Source organism: Oryx dammah, unplaced genomic scaffold, assembly GCF_014754425.2.
Source record: "Oryx dammah isolate SB20612 unplaced genomic scaffold, SCBI_Odam_1.1 HiC_scaffold_29, whole genome shotgun sequence".
NCBI classification, from domain to species: Eukaryota; Metazoa; Chordata; class Mammalia; order Artiodactyla; family Bovidae; genus Oryx; species Oryx dammah.
Window position 1 is genome coordinate 50,587,063 of NW_024070213.1, and position 25,509 is coordinate 50,612,571.

Consider the following 25,509-nt stretch of genomic DNA (forward strand, 5'->3'; position numbering starts at 1 on the left):
TAAAACTGACTCGAAAATAATACATCTTAATGATGCTATAATCCTCAAAGAAATGGATCAACAGTTTACATGCTCTTAATAACCACTGGCTTTAAGACTAGTTCCAATCTTAAACTCTTACAGACTGTTGAAAGACTCATTTAGTAAGATCAGTATAACCTTGACACCAAAACAGACAACGCAGGACATAAAAGGAGAATTATAAGTTGATTTCACTCATGAATGTAGAGGCATAAATCCTAAAGAAAATATTTGCAAGTTGAGTCCAACAATGTATTAACACACATACACACCAGGACCAAATTGGGTTTATCCTAGGAATTAAAGATGGGTTCAATATTAAAAAGTCAACTATCAATTTAATACAGTAACATTAAAACAATTCATGCCTTTAAATAAATGAGAAAAAAGCATTCAATAAGATTCAACATTCATTCATATTAAACTATTAGCTTGGACCTCCCTAGTTTAAGAATCCACCTTGCAATGCAGGGGAAGCGAGTTTGATCCCTGGTTGGGGAACTAGGACCCCACATGCCACAGGGTAATTAAGCCCACACACCACAAATACAGAGTCTGTGCCGCAAAAGATCTTGCATGAGGCAAGAAAGATCCTGCAAGCTGCAACAAAGACTTGATGAAGGTAAATAAATATTAAAAAAAAAAAAAACTATTAGTGAACTACAAATAGAAAACAATCTCCTTAATCTGAGGACAGGCCATTTGTGGAAAAAAAATAAAACATAGAAAACTGAAATGTTAAAAGCATTCCCTTTAAACTGGGACTGAGACAGGATGTTCATCATCAGTTCTTTTCAACATTGTACTACAGGTCCTAGCAAGTACAGAATGTAACAAATTTTTTTAAAGGGAGAAAGTTCAAGAAAAGGAAGAAAACTGCCACCTTTTCACATGATGTCATTATATAAAAAACTCAAAAGACATCTAAATAAGAACTAATAAAATTTTAGCATGGTTGCTAGATGCAAAATCAACATGTAGCTACAATAGATCTATAATCAGTAAGAACCACTTAAATTAGAAAGTGTAATTCTAAGAAATTTACCACAGCATTAAAAAATATATTTAAAAAAACTAATATAAGACGTGAAGGCCTTTATGGAGAAAAATAGTTAAAAGTTTATTGAGAGATATTAAATAAATGGAGAAATACACAACGTTTTTGGATGGGAAGACTCATTATTGAAAAGATACCAATTTTCTCCAAGCTAATTAATAAGTTCAATACAATTATAAAAGATAATACATAAACTGGGAGAAAATACATACAACATATTTAAGTGACAAAGGACTGGGATTCAGAATATATAAAGAAATTATATAAATCAATGAAATAAAAGACATCAACAGAAAAATGGGTAAAAGACATGAACAGGTATTTTACAAAGAGGAAACACGTTTATATATGAAAAAACATTCAATTTCATTAGTAATCAGGGAAACGCAAATTAAATGCACAGTAAGATACTATATAATCGCCACTCAACTGGCAAATATAAAAGATAGTCAAGATTAAGTGTTTGCTAAGACCTAAACATTTGCAATGACACTCAACCACTGCCAGTGGGAGCATACTGGTACAAATGCTGTAGAAAACAGTTCAGCATGATGAAGTGAAACCTGCTTTTTGGAGCATCAGTTCTCAAATTTTTACTCCAGAACCTCTATACAGCCTTAAAAATTATTGAGGACCTCAAAGAGCTTGTTGTTCATGTGGCTTATACTTATCAAAATTTACCATATTAGAAGTTAAAACAGACATTTTCAAAACAAAAATACACAGGTACACCCTTGATAAGCTGTCAGAGTGATGTCATCATATATCTGAAAAACATTTAAATGTGAAAAATGAGAGTGAAGCGGACAAATAACGTTCTAGCACTCATGAAAATCGTTTTGCCCTCACAGACTCCCCTCTGAAGGGGTGTCAGGGTCCTCAAGAATCCCTGGACCATATTTGAGAACAACTGCCCTAGAGAACTCTTGCACATGTGCACCAGGTGACATGTACAAGGATTCACTCATTCCTCAGATATTTATTAAGCATCCACCACGTACCAGCCTTGTTCCAGACATTGTGAATGTGTTAGAAAAAATCAGATGAAGCAAGACAAAACCCCTGCCCACACAGAGCTTACACTGTAATTGGTAGAATGCTCATAGCAGTGTCATTCAGAATAGGCAAAACTGAAAACAATCCAAACCTCCATGAACAGGGGAACAGATAAATAAATTGTGGTACAGTCATACAATGGAATACTATACAGTAGTGAAAACAAATGAAATACACTTACATGCATAAACATGGATAGGAATCTAAAAAACAATGTCAGAAAAAGTCACAGAAGAATATATAAAGCATGATACCATTTACATATAAGTTCAGAAACAAGTAAATCTAAATAATATATTATTAGGGATACATAACATAGAATGCAAAGCCATAAATAAAAACAAGAGAATTGTTACCAAATAATCCAGAATAATGTTTACCTCATGTGGTATGTGTGGGAGGAAGGCAAAGGGGGGGAGCTGTATACATCTCAGGGTATTCTAGTTCTTAAGCTGAAGACGTGTGATCATTTTATTCTCAACAAGCATTTTAAAAGAAAAAAAGGTTATGTGATACAATTTCACCAACAAAGAGAGGGAATATCTGATATTTCAGCCACTGTTCTGCACTGCAAATCAGCCAATTATTGTAACTGGTGGGGAAGAAGTACATAGTAATAGGAAGAAAGGAATAAATATGAGCTATTCTTCACAGAAGTTAATTACGTTCCCAGAAAGCTAGGATCTAATGAGATGGCAGTATTACAGTGCTGCTCTGCCAAGTTGGTTCAGCCACTGGCATGATTCTGGTTACTTTGTTCACTGGGTATAATTATTTGTATAAGTGGAGAATAAAATGATAAGTGATGCAACTCCCAGAATAAACTGAGAAGACATTGACTCTACTGAATTCTGTTGACTTTCAAAAGTACAAATTCCCTTTGGCACATTCTTTTAACAGTGCATTTATGTATTAAGCAATTGAAAAATAAAGTGCATGGCAGCTAGTTTCTCCACACTGGTCAATAACAGGTGCCCAAGTTGTCATAACAATTTTGCAATCATGTCTCTGCCAGGGTCATCACCAGCAGTGACATTCTGCAGATTAAACAAGGCACAGTTAAAGTGCAATTTAATCTTATTGAGGGGATTAACTATACATTTTGGTATTCAATCTAGAAATCTGAAAGAAAAAAAATCTTGAAACACTGGATCTATGCTTTGTACCCAGCAACACAGGCCAAAGTTATCTTGGGTTAGGGAGTTGATACAAGAGGTGGACTATGCCTGGAAGCAAATGGCTGGCAACACACTCCCAGGAAACGGAGAGCAGACAGAGAGTATCCTTTAGTTTCTATCTCCCCACCCAGGTTCCAATCATTCAAAAAGTTCCAGATATCACTCTGCTATTTTTAAAATCCTAGGCTGCTTGCTGCAAGACCCAAAATCTTACCCATATGTGAACTGGAATGGACATTGCCACCAGGAAGTGCTAAACTGCAACTGGCTGCAGGATGATTTTGGACCAAGCAGTTGACAAGACCTGCAGGGTCTCACCCACTCTCTTATATGCTATGCTGCCTTAAGTGGCACACCCACACCTTTGTTAAACCAGATATAATTATTATACCTGTAGCTTTGCCCTCCTTCTTCAATAAGAAACAGAGAAATAGAGAGGGGACTTTCCTCAAGCTCTTAAGGAACTTCCACTCTGTCTTCTCAGAGAGGAGGAGGAATGGGTAATTCCCTTGGTCAGAGCTGGACATTTGCTGGACCATGAATTGCTAGTGGACAGATTACTGTTTGTTCAAAAATGAACATTAGCTGCTGCGCTATACAGATACAGAAATAGAAGATACAAAAATCTATTTTGGATAAGGAGGCTGGTATAGCTTTTTCTTTCATCGTTTAGTTTTTAGAATTAACTGTTCCTCCCAGAATGCTGCAGTTCATGTTCTTCCAGGCTTGATTTTTAAAGTCTTTTCTGACTTATGGAAGTGCATAACTACGTAAGGACTCTCAGGTATAACTGGGAGGCCTGGAAGGAAGCTGTGCCACTGCCGTCTTATTTTCAAGTAAAAATCCTCTGTCCTGTAAGCTTAGAGGTGGCCCAGGGGCCTGACCGACTCCAGTGCAGTACTAATGCTGGGGCTCTGTGTCCTTCAGCAGCTCCCTGTGCTTACGTATTAAATAGGTAGCTTCTTCTAGACAACTGTCCATGGCTTTCCTGTGTGGAAATCAGAGAGACTGACTTTGGAAATATTTTTAGCTCATTTTCCTTATCATCCAAAATCATTAGAAATCCTGACCATTAAAAATCATTATCCAGTAATGCCAACCGATTTCACTAAATGCTCATATCTTTTTAGATCAAAGAATCCCTCTTGATGTCTATACACACCCCTATTAAATCCTTTTTAGCCTAATAAATACATAGTAACATATCTCTTACTTATCTCAGAACTTCTCTTAGGAACCTAAGTTAACAGCAGGGTAGAGTAAGACAAAGGTGGACCTTGTATTTCCTCCAAAAGCTTATTCAATCTGCTAAAATCTCTTTCCCTTTGAAAGCCTCCCTTGCACTTTGATGCAATTTGAGAAGAGGAGGGGGAGTATGGAAAGAGACATAAAGGTGACAATTTTCTTTAATCATTTGTTAAAATATTTAAGTATCAGCTAAATGGCTGATATGGAAGAGAGATAAAGACCCAGTCTCTGCCCTAGAGACCTGCCACCTGGCAGAGGGAGAGGAACAATGCTGACAAGTTAAGGGCATAACAGCTTTTAGGCTGCTATGACAAGACTGAACAAAGGGCAGTGGGGGCACAGGAAAAAGGAGTAAAATCTCCCTAGAAATAAATTATGTCAGGAAAGGCTTCATCAGATTGGCAACATTTACATGAATCTCTGGAGACAGGTGGGAGTGGAAAACAGGACTGCAGACAGAGGAGATACATAAGAAGACAGAGGGCACAGTTTGACAGAAGCTTAAAAAAGGTGAAAGTGTCAAGTTTAAAGTAGTTAAAGTTTCAATGATAAGATTAAGTACAATGAAACAATTCACTGGATTTGGGAAATGAGATGTTATCCCTGACCCTTGCTACAGCCATTTTGATGGAGCAGCTAGGACAGAAGACGGGCTGCTATGAATTAAAATGAAGCATGAAGAAAAAATATTAAAAGTAAACAAGACCAAAAAAAGAAATGGGACAACTAGGTTAATCTGTTTCTTGGAGCCATTTGCTTTTTTACTTTCAAGCATACTAGTTTAGCTACAATAAAGGTTAGAGAAGCTTTATATTTGTATCAGAAAATGACTCCCAAACACAATCCACTAACTCATAAGTTTTTAGACACATTTCATTCTTTATGTGCCAAAAAACCGATGCTTTTGAATTGTGGTGCTGGAGAAGACTCTTGAGAGTCCCTTGGATAGCAAGACCAAACTAGTCAATCCTAAAGGAAATCAACCCTGAATATTCCCTGGAAGGATGCTGATGCTGAAGTTCCAATACTTTGACCACCTGATGCAAAAAGATGCCTCACTGGAAAAGACCCTGATGCTGGGAAAGATGGAGGGCGGAAGGAGAAGGGAGCGACAGAGGATAACATGGTTGGATGGCATCACCAACAGAATGGACATGAGTTGGAGCAAACTCTGGGAGATGGTGCAGGAAAAGGTGTGCTGCAGTCCACAGGGTCACAAAGAGTTGGACAGGACTTAGCGACTAAACAACTGACAGCAGCATTATTTACAAGATTGCCTATATTATTTTAAGTGATTTATACAAAATCAACATTTCTACAGATTTACTGTATATTCAGCCATCATTAATTTTTCTTCCATGTAATTAAATAAATAACACCTGTAACTGGTTACAGTAGAGAAGGTGCTTTATTTTACTTGTCACTGGTACACAGTCCATAAAACTGCCTAAAATTAGTCTTGGAAAACATAACTGTCAGTTACTTATACCTTCAATGGTCAAGGACCAAGTCTATTTTGTAATCTACTTCACTTAAGATCAGATGACTACAATACTTTTAAATACAAATAATCTCTTCATATCCAATGTTACAAGTTATTTTTATGCTACAAATGCTGCAATTAAAAAAAAATCTCCAGTTATACAGACCATATCTCTGCAACAAAACTCTGCTAGTCTACAAGTCTTTGAAATAATGGATCAACAGTTTGACCTTCTGACAGATGATTATATTCATGCGATTGGGTTAGAGGGAGCAGGGGCTCATACATACAATCAGATTATTTGTTTTTTTTTTTTTTAATGCGAGTAAAAGTGAGTTTACAATACCCTACTTCTAGTTAAGTTGCCAAAGTTTACTAAACTAAAATGAAGTCAGTACAATATTTTAGAAAACATAATTCTAAGAGCGTGCAACAGAAAAATCTTTTTACTATGTGAACCAAAGCTGCAGAGTCCAGGAGGATTGTGGCACAAAGACTTGTACATCTGAATTGCTTATTCAGTTGGGAGGAGTAAAGAAAGTAATTTAACTCAGTGTAAATCCTCTTATGAAAGATATCTGCATGTTATATAACTGTAGTCACTGCAACACCAGAGGATCTTCACTTAGAAAAGGTGCAAATCATAAGAAGCTAAATGCACTTCTCCTATTATTTATCTCCATCCATTCTCTTCATAAACATACAGCTCAATGATCTCTTATTAACTATTAGTGTCAAAGCCACAGAGATTTCTCTATGGCATCTTTCAGTGACCAACCATTTATCAAAGGGATAAATGGGACTAGAAGTTAATGTACAATTGTAAAAAAATGTTAAGAATTTGGGCTAATTCTCAAAGTAAATCCCTTGGTATACGAAGACTGCCTTTGTCTCTAGAAAATAAGACATATTTTAGAACCACAGGTTCATATTCACCTGCTAGTGTGGAACAGAAGAGGCATTTAAGCAAAGTAAACTAAAAAACAAAATACTAAATAGTTAGAAATGTACACACTCAAATATTCTATTCTTTGTTTAAAGTCAACTTATTCCTTGTCATTAAGAGAAGTGCTTCAAGATGCAAACTGTTAATGCAGTTTGATTAACAAACTGTTAATCCTACATGAGAATAAGGGGTTAAAAGCCAGACCTTTTTCTAATAAAGCAAGTAGATTATAAAATGACTGGGCTTGAAATATATACTTACTGTAACTTTCCATTCTTACTTTTTTTATAACTAAACATACACACATATACAACAAACCCTAGCATTTAATATGTGCAAAATTGCTTACCATTTATTTTAACTTTGGTTAAGTACTTCTTTAGCCTATATCAGACATATTATGGAAGCTATACAAATGATTACAAACATAATAATGAGGTAAGGTAAAATTCTACTAGTGCAAAAAGCAAGCATATGCCAAAAAGCAATGCATATGAGTTAAACAAATACAGAATGAAGTTCTCACCAAGGCAGGTGCTGGGCTAACAAACCAGAGAAGCTCCTTGTAAACACTGTTTGTAAAGTACACATTTAGAGATCAAGGATTCATATAGCCACAAAAAAGGTATTCTAACAACACCACAGTAGTGCATTTATTTTACCTTTAGAGTTTGGAAATCTCTCAATACGTGTCTTAACAGTTTGCATATTTTCTTCAAGAGAAACTTAATTAGTGAAGACACATTAATTACAAATACTGTAGTATAAAAATCCCAGTTCTTTACAAAAATTATATATTAAAATATTCTATACACTTTAAATTAGTAACTGGAACATACATACATATCAGTTCTGCACAATTAAATCCATCTTTGCTGGGAGTATTATACATGAAGTTTGAGGACATAGCTACTCAGTCAACCTCAACTGGCAAAAGGTTACATGGTATAAAAAGGACAGACCTGTGCTCCTGCACTTACTGCAGCTTAGTCTGAAATGTCTTTTCTGCAATTATTGCTCTATATATTTATTCTGGATTTGAATAGGCAGTGGAACCATGAAATTCCTAAAAGGTTTAAAACAAGTCACCTGTAGCAGACTCTCCATAATGCCTATATGTATCTTTAAGGTTGTAATGGAACCTGAGTAAGCTGTCTAATGCTTATATTTCAGTTGTAAAAAAGTTTATACAATTTCAAGATAAAAACAATGCAAAAATAAAACATTTAGAGCATTTACAAAAATCTTACAAATGTTTAAAACACTATTTCAAAACTCATGTCTTGTTAAGGTGCTTCTTTCTTTCTGTGATAAGGAGGACAAAAAAACGCTGAATTTTAAATTATGAACATTTTAATTTTAGCAAAAGCAAAATTAGATCCATTAAGACAGATGTTAAAATATTTAGTGATAAACTTCACTTCTAATGAACATACTGAATTTAAGTGCTGAAAGGGACCTTAAAGGTAAACTTTTTTTTAACTCCCTCATCTATTAATCAGGAAACTGAGGGCCAGGTAAGTGCTTTGGCCAAAAATATATTCCAATATATCAACCTGGTATGAATCAAGAAAACCCATTAATCTTTTTGTATGTTGCTATGATTCTTGGAAAATGATAAAAATTCCCAAGCAGAGTTTCTGAACTTGCTTCTTTCTTTTTTTTTAATTTCTTAAGCTCTTTGCTAACTGTAGGTAAACAAAGAAATGAATCATATGGCTCCTAAAATCAGTATTACAAATATTATCCAGTAGAAGATAGTTGCTAGAGGACCACTGCTCATATAGAATAACGTGAGAAGGAGTACTCAAAGACTGGACCTTTTCAGTGTAGGGAACATTTACTATATAAGACAGCACAGTGTACAACAGCCAGTTACTAGAATCATCTCAATAACTCTAGGATGACTGAGTTACATGGCCTTTATAAAAGATATTGGGGTAATAAAGCCTTTAGCTTTTATCTTAATTTTACTATTTTTCTTTATAATAGAGCTATAACTATAGGGAAGAATTCATATACTGATTTTCAGAGAGGCTTTGCTTCTTTTCTGTTTTTATTTGGATCTAGAATTGAGCAAATACATTTTAAGAACAACTTACAAACTCAAATTCATAACTGCTAGAAATACAGTCAGAGAATACTCTTTTAAATGACAAATCTCCAAAACCAGTTACTAATAAATAATCATCACAATAGCTTCAGTAAAAAAAAAAAAAAAAGAAAAGAAAATCAATTTAAAGGTGCTTTTTTATTGTTACCTTGAAGCCATCGAACTTGTGTAGCTGGTCCATATCCCTTTTCATTCTTTGCTGATATCCTGAACACAATGGCAGGCCTGGATGTATAATCAATATGTGCATTTGCAAGCTGCCCAGCAGTTACTATACAAGATGTCTTAAGACCACAATAAATCCTCATAAACACAAGCTGACTTGGATTATCTTGTATTTGTGCTGTGCGGATAGCCAAGTAGGCTGAATATTCCAAAATATTTCCAGAAGGTGAAGTTGGAGGTTCCCAGGAAAGATGGATACCCTCAACATTCTTGAAGAGAGCAGAAAAACAAAAACAGATAAAGGTTCTGAAGTTTTCTCTAGTACAGTTACTATGTTATCTTTAGAACACAAGACGTTTTCACTAAAGTAACTGTATCAGATGTTACAACTTTTGTTGTTGATTTTTAAAAATTTACCTTACCTGGATCCGTAATGTTTAATTTATGCCCTTTTAAAAAACATAACTAGGCTTAAATGTCTGCCTGTACACCCAAAGAACGAGATCTTTCTTATCTGAAAGCAGAACTTTTCTTCTCTAAACAGAGATATGACCTTAGGATAAAATATAATCCAGTTAAATGTCAGGTGGCACAGTGGTGAAAATCTGCCTGCCAATAGCAGAGACGCAAGAGACACAAGATTGATCCTTGAGCTGGGAAGATCCCCTTCCCAACTAGGAAGGGTAGGAAATGGAAACCCACTCCAGTATTCATGCCTGGGAAAGTTCATGGACCGGGGAGCCTGGCAGGCTACAGTCCATGGGGTGGCAAAGAGTCAGACATGAATGAGCGACTGAACACACACATTAAAATTCTCTAGCATAATACTTTTCATTTCTATAACAAGAACAAAATTAATATAAGAAGCATACACAGATCTCCCTGACTTTCCAAAATCTGGATGCTGTAATTCTGCTTGAAATTTGTGTCCTTAAAAGTATCATGCCCAGTAGTGGAATTGCTGGATCATACAGTAGTTTTATTCCTAGTTTTTTAAGAAATCTCTATATTGTTCTCCAAGTGGCTGTATAAATTTACATTCTGACCAAGAGTGCAAGAGGGTTCCCTTTTATGCACATCCTCTCCAGCATTTATTATTTGTAGATTTTTTGATGATGGCCATTCTGACCAGTGTGAGGTGATACATCATTGTAGTTTTGATTTGTATTTCTCTAATAATAAGCAAATAGGAAAAGCAGTACGTCAAGGCTGTATACTGTCACCCTGCTTATTTAAATTCTATGCAGAGTACATTATGAGAAACACTGGGCTGGATGAAGCACAAGCTGGAATCAAGATTACCGAGAGAAATATCAATAACCTCAGATATGCAGATGACACCACCCTTATGGCAGAAGGTGAAGAGGAACTAAAGAGCCTCTTGATGAAAGTGAAAGAGGAGAGTAAAAAAGTTGGCTTAAAGCTCAACATTCCGAAAACAAAGATCATGGCATCTGGTCCCATCACTTCATGGGAAATAGATGGGGAAACAGTAGAAACAGTGTCAGACTTTATTTTGGGGGGCTCCAAAATCACTGCAGATGGTGACTGCAGCCATCAAATTAAAAGACGCTTACTCCTTGGAAGGAAAGTTATGACCAACCTAGATAGCAATTGAAAAGCAGAGACATTACTTTGCCAACAAAGGTCCGTCTAGTCAAGGCTATGGTTTTTCCAGTAGTCATGTATGGATGTGAAGAGTTGGACTGCGAAGAAAGCTGAGAGCTGAAGAATTGATGCTTTTGAATTGTGGTGTTGGAGAAGACTCTTGAGAGTCCCTTGGACTGCAAGGAGATCCAACCAGTCCATTCTAAAGGAGATCAGACCTGGGTGTTCATTGGAAGGACTGATGCTAAAGCTGAAACTCCAAGACTTTGGCCACCTCATGCAAAGAGTTGACTCATTGGAAAAGACCTTGATGCTGGGAGGGAATGGGGGCAGGAGGAGAAGGGGACGACAGAGGATGAGATGGCTGGATGGCATCACCAACTCAATGGACATGAGTTTGAGTGAACTCTGTGAGTTGGTGATGGACAGGGAGGCCTGGTGTGCTGTGATTCATGGAGTCGCAAAGAGTCAGACACGACTGAGCGACTGAACTGAACTGAATAATATGCAATGTTGAGCATTTTTTAATCCCACTACTGGGCAATACCCTGAGAAAATCATAATTGAAAAAGACACATGTACCCTAATGTTCACTGCAGCACTACTGACAATAGCCAGGACATGGAAGAACCCTAGATGTTGTTCACTGACAGATGAATGGAAAAAAGAAGTTATGGTATATATGTACAATGGAATATTATTAAGCCATAAAAAGGAATGAATTTGAGTCAGTTCTAGTAAGGTAGATAAACCTAGAACCTGTTATACAGAGTGAAGTTAGTCAGAAACAGAAAAACAAATATCACATATTAACACATATCTAAAAGAAATCAGTCCTGAATATTCACTGGAAGGACTGATGCTGAAGCTGAAACTCCAATACTTTGGCCACCAGATGCGAAGAACTGACTCATTTGAAAAGACCCTGATGCTGGGAAAGATTGAAGGTGGGAGAAGAAGGGGACAACAGAGGATGAGATGGTTGGATGGCATCACCAACTCGATGGACATGAGTTTGAGTAGGCTCCAGGAGTTGGTGATGGACAGGGAGGCCTGGTGTGCTACAATCTGTGGGGTCACAAAGAGTTGGACATAACTGAGTGACTGAACTAAACTGATGGAATCTAGAAAAATCATACTGATGAACCTATTTGTAGGGCAGGAGGAGAGACTCAGACATAGAAAACAGACTTATAGATAGAGCAGGGGAAGGAGAGTGTGGGACTAATTGAGAAAGCAGCACTGAAATATATACATTACCATGTGTAAAACCGATAGCTAATTGCAGGTTACAGGGAAATCAGCCTGGAGCTCTGTGATAATCTAAGGGGGTGGGGGGCAGTGGAGAGAGGTTCAGGAGGGAGGGGACATGTGTATACCTATGGCTGATTCATGATGATGTATAGCAGATACCAACACAACACTGTAAAGCAATTACCCTCCAATTAAAAGTAAATAAATTTTTAAAATATCACGAATGAGGACTTCTCTGGTAGTCCAGTGGCTAAGACTCCGTACTCCCAATGCAGGGGGCCCAGGTTTATCCCTGGTCAGGGAACTAGATCCCACCTGTTGCAACTAAGACTCAGCACACACAACTACTGAGCACTCTAGAGTCCACGAGCCGCAACTACTGAGCCCATGTGCCACAATTACTGAAGACCCTGGGCCCTAGAGCCCGTGCTCCACAAAAAGAGACACGATCATGATAAGAAGCCTGCTCACCGTAATGGGAGAGTAGCCCCCACTCACCGTAACTAGAGAAAAGCCCATGCAGCAACAAAGACCTAACACAGCCAAACATAAATAAATAATTTAAAAAAAAGACTCAGCACAGCCAAATAAAATATTTTAAATAAATATATATCATGAGTGATTAGCAAAAAATATTTTTTAAAAATTTAATCTACCCATTTTAGATATCTCTCATTTCATCAGACATTAAAAGGAATCTTTAAACTGATAGTTTTACTTCATGTACAAAGTTTCAGTAATTTAAATCATTAAGTCTTGACCTGATGTCTCACCTTTGAAATTCTGACTGCAGAAGGAGCTCCAGGAAAACCGGGAATACAAGTTTTAAATTCACTGATTTTGCTGAAAGGGCCTATTCCACAACCATTGATGGCAGCAACCCTGAATCTGTATCCTGTGCCTGGAACAAGATCTTGTTTCTTAAGTAAACTGTAGTCAGGTACATCTGCATTTCCTATCTAAAATGTAATATATGCAAAAGTCAAAGAAAAGATGCAATTAATTATTTTTCATTGAATAACAAAACTTTTAAAGAATGAATTAAGTTTTAGGGTCGTAGTGCACATTATTTATTTTCCTCTTTCATATATGGAATGAACCCCCTCAAAACAAAAGTAAATAAGCCCATAACTTGGTGATTCTCATCCAGAGGAAAAATACCTTTCCAGTTGAGAGTCACTGGTTATAAAAAGAAATATAAAGGTATTCTGCACATCAAAAATACAGAGAAAAGAGAAAAAAACTAACCACTATTAACAAAGTAACAACTATCTCCATGAAAATTTAACTTGGAATAAAAATCTCAGAAGATTTACTGTCAGTCTAGCCAGGAACGATACGTTTTGGACATAGGCGAGCAAGCTTGATAGAAAAGGAACAACTAGCATGCCAGCACGGAGCATTTTAAAAATTAATATTCAGCAGATACTGAATAAGTGTTAAATTAAATAATCGGATTGCATACTCTAGGTAGGAACCTACAACTTTCAAACAGTTTTTACATCGCTACATCACTGTGAGACAGTGCCAATGTTTCATCCCATTTTTAAGGGAGTTACTTCATTTCACAGATGAGGAAACAGTCTCAGCGAGGTTAAACAAGTGATTTGTCCAAGGTCACACTGTCAAGTGCTGAAACTGATAACTCAAACTCAAGTTTACTATATGTGTCCTTCTTTTGGGAAAGACAGATGGCTACCAGGCCCTTAGATACAGGTATTTCCATATATATGAAATCAAACTACAGCAAGAAATTTTGTTAGGCATAATACTAACACAATATTAATCAGGATGTCTATTTTTGTTAAGAATTGAAGGATTCAATATGTAAAAGTGGGAAACCAGAAAATAGTATTAGAGAAACCAAAATATAATGATAAATGTTACATTCTCCATTTGTAAGATCTTTGGGAGATTCAAACCTGAATATCCATTTTGTTGGCAATTCCCTCTCTGCAATTCCCATTCCAGAAAAAATTAGTTCAGTATGCTTTGGAGCTGTTATCTATTTCATAATTCTTAGAAGCTTAATGTCTCTCTCTATATAAGGTCCTCACTGTATTCAATAGTGTTAAGGGCTTTACATTTCTTAAATTATGAAATTGGGGCTAACAAAAGTTCTAAGTTAAAAAAAAGTTCCGTTCTAAACACTCCAGGTAACAACATTAGAGATACTTCAAGTAATCTTCATCTGTACTGGCCAGACTGTATCATTTATGACCCAAAATCCAGCCCAGTGAGTGTATAAGACTTTTTAAAATAACCTGCTTGTGATATATTCTATAAACAGAGCCTTAAAAAAGAATACAATAACTAATACAAACTCTTTAATTATAGGTAGTAAACAGATCCCAATTTCACTCATTCAAATGTCCTGAATCAGGATTACTTCTTAAAGTTCCATGTTTGAGGCTTATACTAACAGTGTAGAAAACACATCAATAGCTACCTTTGAAATGCTTTGCTTCCCTTTTGGCAGCAAATAAAACTGGCTCACCAAAGCTGTATTATTTTTAAAAATTCCTACGTCACACCACTGTCGTTCTCCTGCTTTCACCATGGCCACCGGATTTGAAGGAGTCTCTTTCTAATTTCAGAGAAAGAAAAATTTATGAAGACTCTTACTGAACATACAAGAAATGCCAAGATTTAATAACTCCATGCAGTGATCTACAAGTACGTATATGGGTAAATGCCACAACATTAATAGCTCATAAGTAAATAAACTCTTAACAGATTAGGTCAACTGACAAGTGAGACAGGGATGCCAATTCAAACATAGGGAGTGACAGGCATTCTCCAAGTCAGTAGCTCTGTGCTATCAACCTACTGGAGTTAGCATGCTTTCCAATCAGTGATACGTTAAAATGCCAGCTGTTTTATAGAACATTGTCATTTCAGAGACTCTCTCAGAAAATGTAATAATCCCTTTAGTGTGACATAATAACTCGCTCCAAAAGGAGCAAATAAGGAAAAATTCATTGCAAGCTGGCTTATTTCTAGATTCAAAAACAACTAGCAGAAATTCAGTGATCTTTGCACTTGAAATACCTGTGATTCTCCAAACCTAAAAGGAGAAAAAATGTTCAAAACTAAAATGCAATTTGAATATAATTTAGCATATACTAAAGAGGAGCAGATTAAACAGTTTGACATTTTAATCTTGCTTTAACAAATAAACTTCCCGCACCTTAAACTACTTTTAGTGATAAGTGAATTATACTTATCCTTTTTAAGCTCATCTTCTTTATAAATGAGACACTGTTTCCAGAAGCTCAAAACAAATATGAACTTCAGTTATTTACTTCTGTCTTAAATATATAACAGCAGAGGTACATGCTTATAATTCACAGTACTTGTTATTGAGGCTATCACACATGATAAAGTGAGCTAACCAAAAGAGTCTTAAAGGTTTTTAAGAGAAATAGCTTTAAACTTGTTAAAACGCTCTTCAACAACTTTTATAAAACAACTGGCTCCAATTGCAACTATAGATACCATTCCAACTGATGCACTGTAAAACAATTTAAGAGAAAAAAATCATTTTAATAATTCTTCTTTGAGAAGAGTTATTAGAACACTAGCGCTTAACATTCTGGAAAGGTGAAAGCTGATGAAGGTAAAGACATGATCAAAATCCACAGAATCATGACTGAAAGAAAACTAAGACTACAGACTATTCTTGAAGGTTCTAAATGGTAAATGTTAGGTTAAATAAAAGCTCTTGCTCATAGCAATAAAGTTGAAATGACTGATAATTTAAAAATATACAAAACCACATATATGTATTATCCTTCTATTCATCCACTTGAGACAATCTTAGTATAATATTTGTGAGGCACATTCCTGGCATTTAAGTTTGATACCAGGCAGACTAATTCTAGCCTTCCACCAAAAAATCCAATGTTAGAGATTATTAGGATATCCTACAGGTATGTCTGACTAAAGATTACAATATTCTGTTGTTCTCCTATTAAGCAGCTAGCAATAAAACCATTCGAGTTTTATGTTCTATAACATGTCTTTTTATTCTTTAAATTGTTAAGTAATTTACATTTATACATATACCTATGTATATACACACATTTCTGATTATGAAAGTTAACATTATAGAAAAAGACTGAAAACATAAAGAAAAAGTAAAAATTATCTTTGGCCCCACAACCTGAAGAAAATCATCTAGCAAGGTAGTGTAGATTTGTGTGGACTCATGTGAGAGTGTGAATGTATGTACTGTGTGTTTTTAATAAAATTGGGAATGCACTATATATATTGTTTTTTTATCCACCTTTTTCCACTTAAGATTATACTGTGAACATTTTTCTCTTTAAGCCTCCATTTTTCATTCTGTGTCACGTAATTACTAAGAGGATACCCAAGAGCCTTTTCCTGAATTTAGGTTGAAGTTGCTCAGCATTTAAAGTGTATTTAGCCATCTGTAAGCACATCTCATCTCCAGGGCATATACTTACAGAAAACGGCATCGTGGCAGCATGTGCCTCCACACGGCTTATCTTAGTTGCAGGTAGTGCACATGTTTCATCAACTAAAAATTAAACAATTCATCAGATAAGGCTTATATAATCACTGAGTAAACAGACACATTAAAATATAACTTATAAATATGCAAAAATAGCCAGAGGGAGAAAAAAAATCACAACAATTAGAAATATGGACCCTCTAACTTGAACTAATTCACAAAGCTCATTTTTCAAGGATTTGCTGACTAGCTGGAACTTCAGAGAATGTTTGTCAAACATGAAATACAATTCCTATTACAAAATCATAAAATAAGAATTTACAAAATCAGAAATTGATCAAGCTATAAGAACTGTTACTCCATAGCAGAGAACTAATCTTTTCTAAGGAAAAAATGTTTTGCTGAATAAACTCATGGTAGGAAAGATAAAGTCTGATTGTATTACAGTGCAGCATAGAATATACTATATAATGATTTTAAATGAAATGGCTTTATCTTTTTATATTCAATTCAATCCAAGATGAAATGCAATTCCCATCTAAAACAAATACGTTTGCTGAATTTCTATACAAAAATGGCTCAAAATACAGTATGTGAAACACATTTCAAACCTTCAGCTTTGGTACTGAATGTTGTTAGTGAAGTTTCATCTTTAACAACTGCCCCATTTGTACTGGATGATTCAGTTTTAATGGTCTGCTGGGTTACCATAGTTTGTGCGCTGGAAACAGTACTGGATACAGAAGTTTCAGGGATTACTGTTCTTAAGTCCAGGCAACTACTTAGAACACCTATATTTGCTGAAGTGTGAGGACCTAAAATTAAATGGAAAAGATTAACTATTAACAAATGAATATCTGCAAGTAACTGCTATATCTTAGAGTTCTTATCACCCAATTGTAAGCATTCTCAATTTTAAAATCATTAAACGTGAACACCACAAATGTCAGCCGTATGATTTAACCATTAGGCATAAAATATCAACATTTAGAAAAATAAAATGCATCATATCCATGGATGTCCAAATTCTCAGTTCCTTCCTCCATTCTAAACCCTGAATCACTGTTCTTAAATTCTACTCAATCATAGATCAAATGGCCTTGCCTTCCATTTTAGGGAAAGAAATAGTCATCAGGCATGAATGCCACCCATTTTCTGCCTTCTCTTGTCCTAAACTAGAAATGTATTTATGACTGTGCCCAGCCCCTCTGTCTTCTCTTCCATTTCAGAAGATGACTTCTCCCCTAAGGTAAGTTTAATCTATTCTCTTGTGCTCTTGGTCCCATTCCTTCCCCTGTATTTTGGGATCCTCTCTTATCAATCATTCCTTTCTCTTCAGGGTTTTCAAATTCTTCTGCACAAGTTTTAGCCCTCAGTCTATACACATTATCAAGTCTTCTCCAGTCACCATCTTCCCTTGCTACTTTCCTTCAGAGCAGTCTACTTTCTTGACCACCCCAATCTGACTGAGCACACCACTCTAAGGAAATGGCTTTGACAAATGTCCAGGGATAGTTAGCTCTAAGGGATACTGATCAATTTTCATTTACTTGACCTCTGTGTAATATAAACAGTGCTGACCACATACTTTTTTTTGAAGTTGTTTCTGTCTATGACTTGTATTCACACATGTATGCATCATAAATGTATAGTTATAAATGGTAATACCCACTACAGAGGTAAAAAATGATACCATTTTTTTTGGTTCTTTGCCTAACCTTCTTGGGAAGCCTTTTCAATCTCTTTAGCTGACTTCTCTTGTTCAGATGACTCTAGATGCAGGTATTTTCCAAGCCCTATCTTGTCTCCCATTGCATATTTCCCCGCTGCATTAGCTACCATTTACAAATCATACATCTCTCAACTATGTATGTCCTAGGCACAGTGTCAGGTCCTGAGAATCCAGCAGTGAACAAGTCAGAGAAGGTCCTTGTTCTTGTGGATATTAGACATTCTTAACTTTGAAATTAATATTTCCAGCCAAGAACTGCCTTCTAGACTCCAGACCTATAGTATCCAACTGCCCATTAGAAATCTTTACCAACATGTTCCTCAAGTGTCTCAAAAACAGCAAGTTCAAGGTTGAACCTATCTTATTCCCAAATCTGTTCTTGCTTCTGTATTTCTTATCCTGATGAAGAGTATCATCATCCACTGAATATCCAACCCAGAAAACTGGGAATCATGTTTGACTCATTTTCATTTCTCATATACAACCAGTTTCCTAGTCTAATAGGTGCTACTTTCTAAGAGTCTCTGAACTAATGTATTCTCTCCTCTCCATCTCACCCACTGCTTTAGACTCTATGCATCTCTTTAAGTCCTAAAAGAACCTTCTAACAAGCCTCCCAATCATCTCCTATAATAGCTCTTCCTGATGGTGAGGCTAGAATGTCCTTTCCAAAATAAAAAACAAAAACTAATCGTGCCACTCTTTCACTTTTGAAAAATACCAGTTACTCCAACCTACAGAGGAAAAGCCCAATCTCCTCTTGTTAACCTGAGACTAGCTAGCCATTCATTTACATATTTGAATCTCTACAATGTGCCAGATGCTGTCATTGTATATAACCACTCGTTTCCCCATTTGCCTAATATTAATTTTATCCAAACTGCCTTATAAGTAGGATTTAGAGTACATTAGGATCCTAAAATCTCAAAGCTCATATTTGTTTTCAAGAATGTAAACTTCTTTACATGATGGACATAGAAAATCACTATAAAAATTTAAATTGATGTCTAGTACCAAGCTTTTATAATTCTGACCAAATGATTCGTTTACATCAGCAAATCAACAAAACAAAGTCTCTCCTCTTCCACAAGTAATGAAATCAGAAAAACTATAGGAAACTATTTTTCTTGAATATTTTTATCTACCATGGATTCTTAAAGAAAAATGGAAATAAAAAGAATATTTGTCTTGTTATTTACTGAAGAGGGATTAGCTTTTTATTAACTGTCACAATTTTTTCAAATTAAAAATAAAGCCACATATTACTATGCCAGGGATATATCAGAATAAGATTTATAAAGTAACTTTAGATACTGAAATCAGAGGTAACATTTAATATATCACAAATGATACCAGAATATTAAAATTAAAATCTTTTCAATACAAGCCCTCAAATTATAAGCTGTTCCATGCATTCAACAGGCTAATCAACAATTCTCATAAATGAACTATCTTTCTGAGGATAATACAGTTATTTGCTAAACAAATATTTATTTATTCATTTATTTATTAAGTGACTACAATTTGCCAAGCATGGATCTGGGTGCTGAGGAAATATATGTGAACAAGACAGACAAAATCCTGACCCAAAATAAATAATTACAGATAGTTATAAGCACTAGGACAATAAAATAATGGAACAGTGACATTGAACACACTGGCCAACCTCAAATGGCATACGAGAGCTTGCCTCATTTAAATTCTGTAGTTAATAACTAATCATCACTATTTAGGTAAGTTCTTGCTTGGTATCATGACATCATTTTAATTAGGGTTAATGAGGTAAGTATATATCATCTTTTGAAACTGGATCCAAACTATGTAACATTTACTTTTTCAAAGACTCTAAAATTCTCTATCATTATTATAAAATGCTTTAGCTTTATGTAAAATGCTATCTTTATACCTTCATTTTTCCTTAGCATATCCACCACACAACTATTATGATTAGAAGCATTAGCTGACAAAGATGAATGCAAAGAGGCATTAGAATCATTTGATGCTTTGAGATCTGGTTTGTTTTTCACTGAAGTTCCTTTCATGGCTGTATGTTCAGATTTTACACTGTTCACTATATCACTGATCTACAAGAAAGAAAATAATTTATTACAGCAAGTAATGTTCAATTAAATAGAAATATATATAAAAACAAGCAAAATAATTTACAACTTAAATGCTTTTGAAAATAAATTATCCAAAATATAAAACAGCTTAAATTATAGCCTTATATTATTCTTTAAATTTTATAATAGCTTAAGAAAACAATTTCTTTTCACTTAATATCCATTCTCAAAAGATCAGTTCTGAAGGGAAAAGGAACAGTAAATTTCGAGGGAATAAAATTTATATTTTACAAGTGGTAGCTAGTATTCAAGTAAATATGGTCAAGCTAGACCAACCTAGTCAGCATATTAAAAAGCAGAGAAATTACTTTGCTGACAAAGGTTCCTCTAGTCAAAGCTATGTTTTTTCCAGTAGTCATGTATGGTTGTGAGAGTTGGACCACAAAGAAGGCTGAGCGCCAAAGAATTGATGCTTTTGAACTGTGGTGTTGGAGAAGACTCTTGAGAGTCCCTTGGACTGCAAGGAGATCAAACCAGTCAATCCAAAAGGAGATCAGTGCTGAATATTCATTGGAAGGACTGATGCTGAAGCTGAAACTCTAATACTTTGGCCACCTGATGCAAAGCACTGACTCCTTGGAAAAGATGCTGATGCTGGGAAAGACTGAAAGTAGGAGGAGAAGGACGACAGAGGATGAGACGGTTGGATGGCATCACCGACTCGATGGACATGAGTTTGAGTAAGCTCCGGGAGTTGGTGATGGACAGGGAGGCCTGGCGTGCTGCAGTCCATCGGGTCTCAAAGAGTCGGACATGACTGAGTGACTAAACTGAACTGAATAGGTGACAATACCCAAGGTACTGAGTTTAACATTCTGGTCAAATTTTCTTAACAAGATTAGACATGTATACTAAAGATTGTGTGTGTGTGCTGAGTCACTCTAGTCATTGCCAGCTCTTTGCAACCCCACGGACTGTAGCCTGCCTGGCTCCCCTGTCCATGGGATTCTCCAGGCAAGAATACTGGAGTGGGTTGCCATGCCCTCCTCCAGGGGATCTTCCCCACCTGGGGATCAGTGTCTCTTATGTCTCCTGGACTGGCAAGCAGATTCTTCACAACTATAGCACCACCTGGGAAGCCCTTACTAAAGATCTTTTGAATCCTAAAAGAAAAATCTGTTACATGAAACCTTCAAGCATACGAATTATTTTGTATGACTGAGTTTTCCATATAGGCATCGAGATTTAATACATACACATATCAATATTCTTCACCATTAAACATTTTAGATAGCAATCTTCCTAATCACCTGTTTATTTTCTTAAAGATACTATAATAAACACATTTAAACCTTTTGGTAATTCAAATCACCAATGTAAATATCAGTTATTATATAGCAATAACTATAGGTCTGCTGAACCATAAAAGTGATCTGGCTTCATTCAAATACCCCAATACTGCCTGCCTCTTTTTAGTTACCTGTTTTTTGTTACTTTTCTGTCTCCATCTTTAATGTCATTTAGAACTATAGTCAATTATAATTTCTCATGGCTCAAAGGATACTTGTTCATAATGTGCCCTCTGTGCTGTGCTCAGTCACTCAGTCATGTCTGTCTCTTTGCAACTGCATGGACTATAGCCCACCAGGCCCCTCTGGCCTTGGGGCTTCTCCAGGCAGAATACTGGAGTGAGTAGCCATTCCTTTCTCCAGGGGATCTTCCCGACTCACAGATTGAACCAGGATCTCCTGCTTTGCAGGCAGATTCTTTACCAGCTGAGCTACCAGGGAAGCCCAATACACACTCTGCCTCCATTCTAATTGATGGTGATTATGCTAGTGTTAATAAATGATGATGATGATATCCACAACCATTAGGGACCATTATACTACCTGACAGGCTCCATGATACATATTTATAAGGTCTGAATCTCACTTAATTTTCACAAGAATTCTATAAATTGGATAATATCACCCTAGCTTATACATGGAAAACAATGAGACTCAGAGATCTTAGATACCATACCCATGATCAAGTAGCCAGCAAGCAGCAAAGCAAGAATTTGACCTCAAGTTTATTTCACTATGAACTCCCCATGTCATACTATCTGCGAGCATAGTACAGCGAAGTGCAAAAAATGAGGCATGCCTTTATAAAGCAGAAAAGGCTGAAGCTAAGAGCCTGTAGGTGGAAAGTCATGGACAGGTGAACCATTTTTGCTCAAGAGCCCAGAAAGGCTTGGAAATTGGAGGCATCAGGTTCTTTGGAAGCTGAAGTACAGAATGCAAATAAACACCAGAGGACCATCATATGGAAGACTATATAAACAGTGGTTGTATAGGGAGGGAGGTGGAAAGAAGATTCAAGAGGGAGGTGACATATGTATACCTATGGCTGATTCACGTTGATGTTTGGGAGAAACCAACACAATTCTATAAAGCAATTATCCTTCAATTAAAAAATAAATTTAAAACTAAAAAAAAAGTGGTTGTAGCCCCAGCTCTGCTCTTCCAGTATACAAAGGCAAACAAATTCCACACCTCCATTCCAACTGAAGAAGGAAGGTAGGCACAAAGATTGAAATGGGAGGCTCTGGACTGTGGTACAGTATCTGGTGAGGTTGGAGAATAGGCAACCTACTGAAAATGGGGATTAAGTGAAAGTCTGTATACTGAACAGAGAGATACCATTTATCCTGCATTAAGCTCCAGGCTTAAAACCCGTAAGCAAGGGGCTGGAGAAGTCTCAGAGGAAACCCATTAGTCCAAGAGAAAAGATACTAGTATTTGTGGATTCTCACCCAGAAACCCTCATTAAGGTCTACTAATCAAACATGCTATATGCATAGAGCCACTATGGCCTGAGTATTTGTGTCCTCCACAATTACATGTTGAAATCTAACCCCCAAGGTAATGGTATCAGAAAGCAGCATGTTTGGGCTGTGACTAGTGCCCTTATAAAAGTGGCCAAGAAAGATCAGTTGTTCCTTCCACCATGTGAGGATACAATGATAAGTTAGCAGTCTGCAACCCTTCAGAGGTTCCTTACCAGAACTCGACCATACAGGTACCCTGATCTTGGACTTCCAGACTCCAGAAATGCAGGAAATAAATTTTTCTTGTTTATAAGCCATCTAGGCTATGGTATTTTGCTAGAGCAGGCCAAATGGACTAAGACAGCCTCCAAGCTCCTTTTTAATGCCTCACTTTAAACATGAAAGGATACCAAGCATCACCAGACATTTGTTGACAGGCTCTAATATGGAAGTCCAAGACCAAATTTTTTTAAAAGGAGCTTGAAAAAAAGAAATAATGCTGAGAGAAGAATATAACTCAACTTTTTTTATAAAAAAGCATAATTCTTGAAGAGATAAGAGATATATTATATTTTTGAAGCAAAAATAAAATGCCATAAAAGAAAGAAAGAATAGGATCAGGCTTTTAGAGAGTAACTATGTAGCTGAATATATTTAAAAACTGAATAAGATATTTATAATACAAATGAAGAAACTTTTCAGAAAGCAGACCAATCAGAAGAAAAGATAGAAAATAAAAAGTTAAATCAGAGGATTAGTTCAGGAGTACCATCATTCAATAACAGGAGTAACAAAAAAAAAAAAAGAGAATGTGGAAAGAAGAAATAATCAGTAGTGAAAGCCCTGAGTTCCCAGAATGACACAGTCCACTGAATGGACAGCACAGTGAATAAAGCAAAGACATACACTCTAAGGTACATCCTTGTTGAAATTTCTGAGAACTAGGGATTAAAACAAAACAATTAGGTCTCATGTAAATGATCAGGAATCCAAGTGGCATCCAACTTCTTAACAGCATCACTGAATGCTACAAGACAGTAGGAAAATGCCTTTCAGTTTCTCAGGAAAACATTTCCAATATAGAATTCTATAACCCAGCCAAACTACCAACCAAATGTAAACAGAGAAGAGGCATTTTCAAATATGGAAGATCTTAAAAAGTTTACCTTTCATACTCCCTTTCTCAGGAAAACTATTGGAGAATATCAAAAAAAGAGAATGACATGAGATCAAGAAACAGGCCCTAACACAGAAAAGAGATAAAAGAAGCTTACAATAAAAAACAAATGGGGACTTCCCTGGTGGCCCAGTGGTTAGGAAGTTGTCTGCAGGGGACATGGATTCAGCCTCTGGTCTGGGCAGACTCCACATGCTGTGGAGTAACCAAGCCCATGTGCCACAGCGACTGTGGTGGCTTCTCTTGTTGAGGAGCACTGGCTCTGGGGAGCACAGGCTTTGGTAGCTGTGCTGCACAGGCTTAATTGCCCTGCAGCATGTGGAATCTTCCCAGACCAGGGATTGAACCCATGTCGTCTACATTGGCAGGCAAATTCTTTATGACTAATTCACACTGTTGTACAGCAGAAACCAACACATTTAAAGAAATTTTCCTCCAATTAAAAAATAAAATAAGAAAAAAGGGGAGGGGAAAAAGAGCCCATGCACAACAACTGGAGAGTAGCCCTTACTAGCCACAACTAGAGAAAGGCTACATCCAGCAAAGAAGACCCAGCACAGCCAAAAAAAATTAAAAAATAAATAAAATTTGTTTTTTAAAAAAGAAACAAATGGAAGTTTTAAGATTACAGCTGAGTAGCAGACTTAGAGAAGAATTAGTACAAACTAGAGCATCAAGACAGAGGTTTCAGTAGGGATGGTTCTAGGGGCAGAGGGGTGGTAAAGAAAGAAAAAAGAAACTATATGTTCAAATATTTTGAGTTTTATTATTTTATTGGAAAATCAGAGTATGAATTAATGATAGGCAAGAAGAAAATCAAGCAAATGAAAAAGTAAGGCAGTTAACAATGCCAAGAAAAACAAAAAATTACATGAAAAAGGAACAATTTCATAGCACATTACAGGGCTCAGCTCTGAGTATGTCATCATCACAATGTAAATATCACATAATGATTCAACTAAAAATATTATAAGTGCATGGGAAGAGAAAGGGGAGCAAACGGCAATATTTTAAGAGACCAAAAAAATCTTCATCTTCCATTATTGAAAACAATTGATCTAAAACTAGAAAGTCAGGAAGTGGCAGCACAAGGATTTTATTTATACGCAGAAA

The 25,509-nt window shown here is 36.1% G+C and overlaps 1 protein-coding gene across 2 annotated transcripts in view; it reads right to left on the bottom strand.

Annotated features, from left to right (window-relative positions):
• Positions 1-1,112: 1,112 nt before the first annotated feature.
• HCFC2 (host cell factor C2) overlaps positions 1,113-25,509 on the bottom strand; it is a 50,644-nt gene continuing 26,247 nt past the window's right edge. The window contains exons 10-16 of one of the 2 annotated variants that reach the window (XM_040234830.1): positions 20,248-20,425; positions 17,221-17,424; positions 16,602-16,675; positions 14,579-14,716; positions 12,903-13,088; positions 9,251-9,536; positions 1,113-1,845 (exon numbers count right to left, since the gene is read on the bottom strand). In XM_040234830.1, coding sequence (XP_040090764.1) covers positions 1,838-1,845; positions 9,251-9,536; positions 12,903-13,088; positions 14,579-14,716; positions 16,602-16,675; positions 17,221-17,424; positions 20,248-20,425 — 1,074 coding nt within the window. In that variant the 3' untranslated portion in view covers positions 1,113-1,837. Of the gene's footprint in view, positions 1,846-6,274; positions 9,537-12,902; positions 13,089-14,578; positions 14,717-16,601; positions 16,676-17,220; positions 17,425-20,247; positions 20,426-25,509 lie in introns of those variants that run through there. The other variant, XM_040234829.1, reaches the window with a different exon arrangement.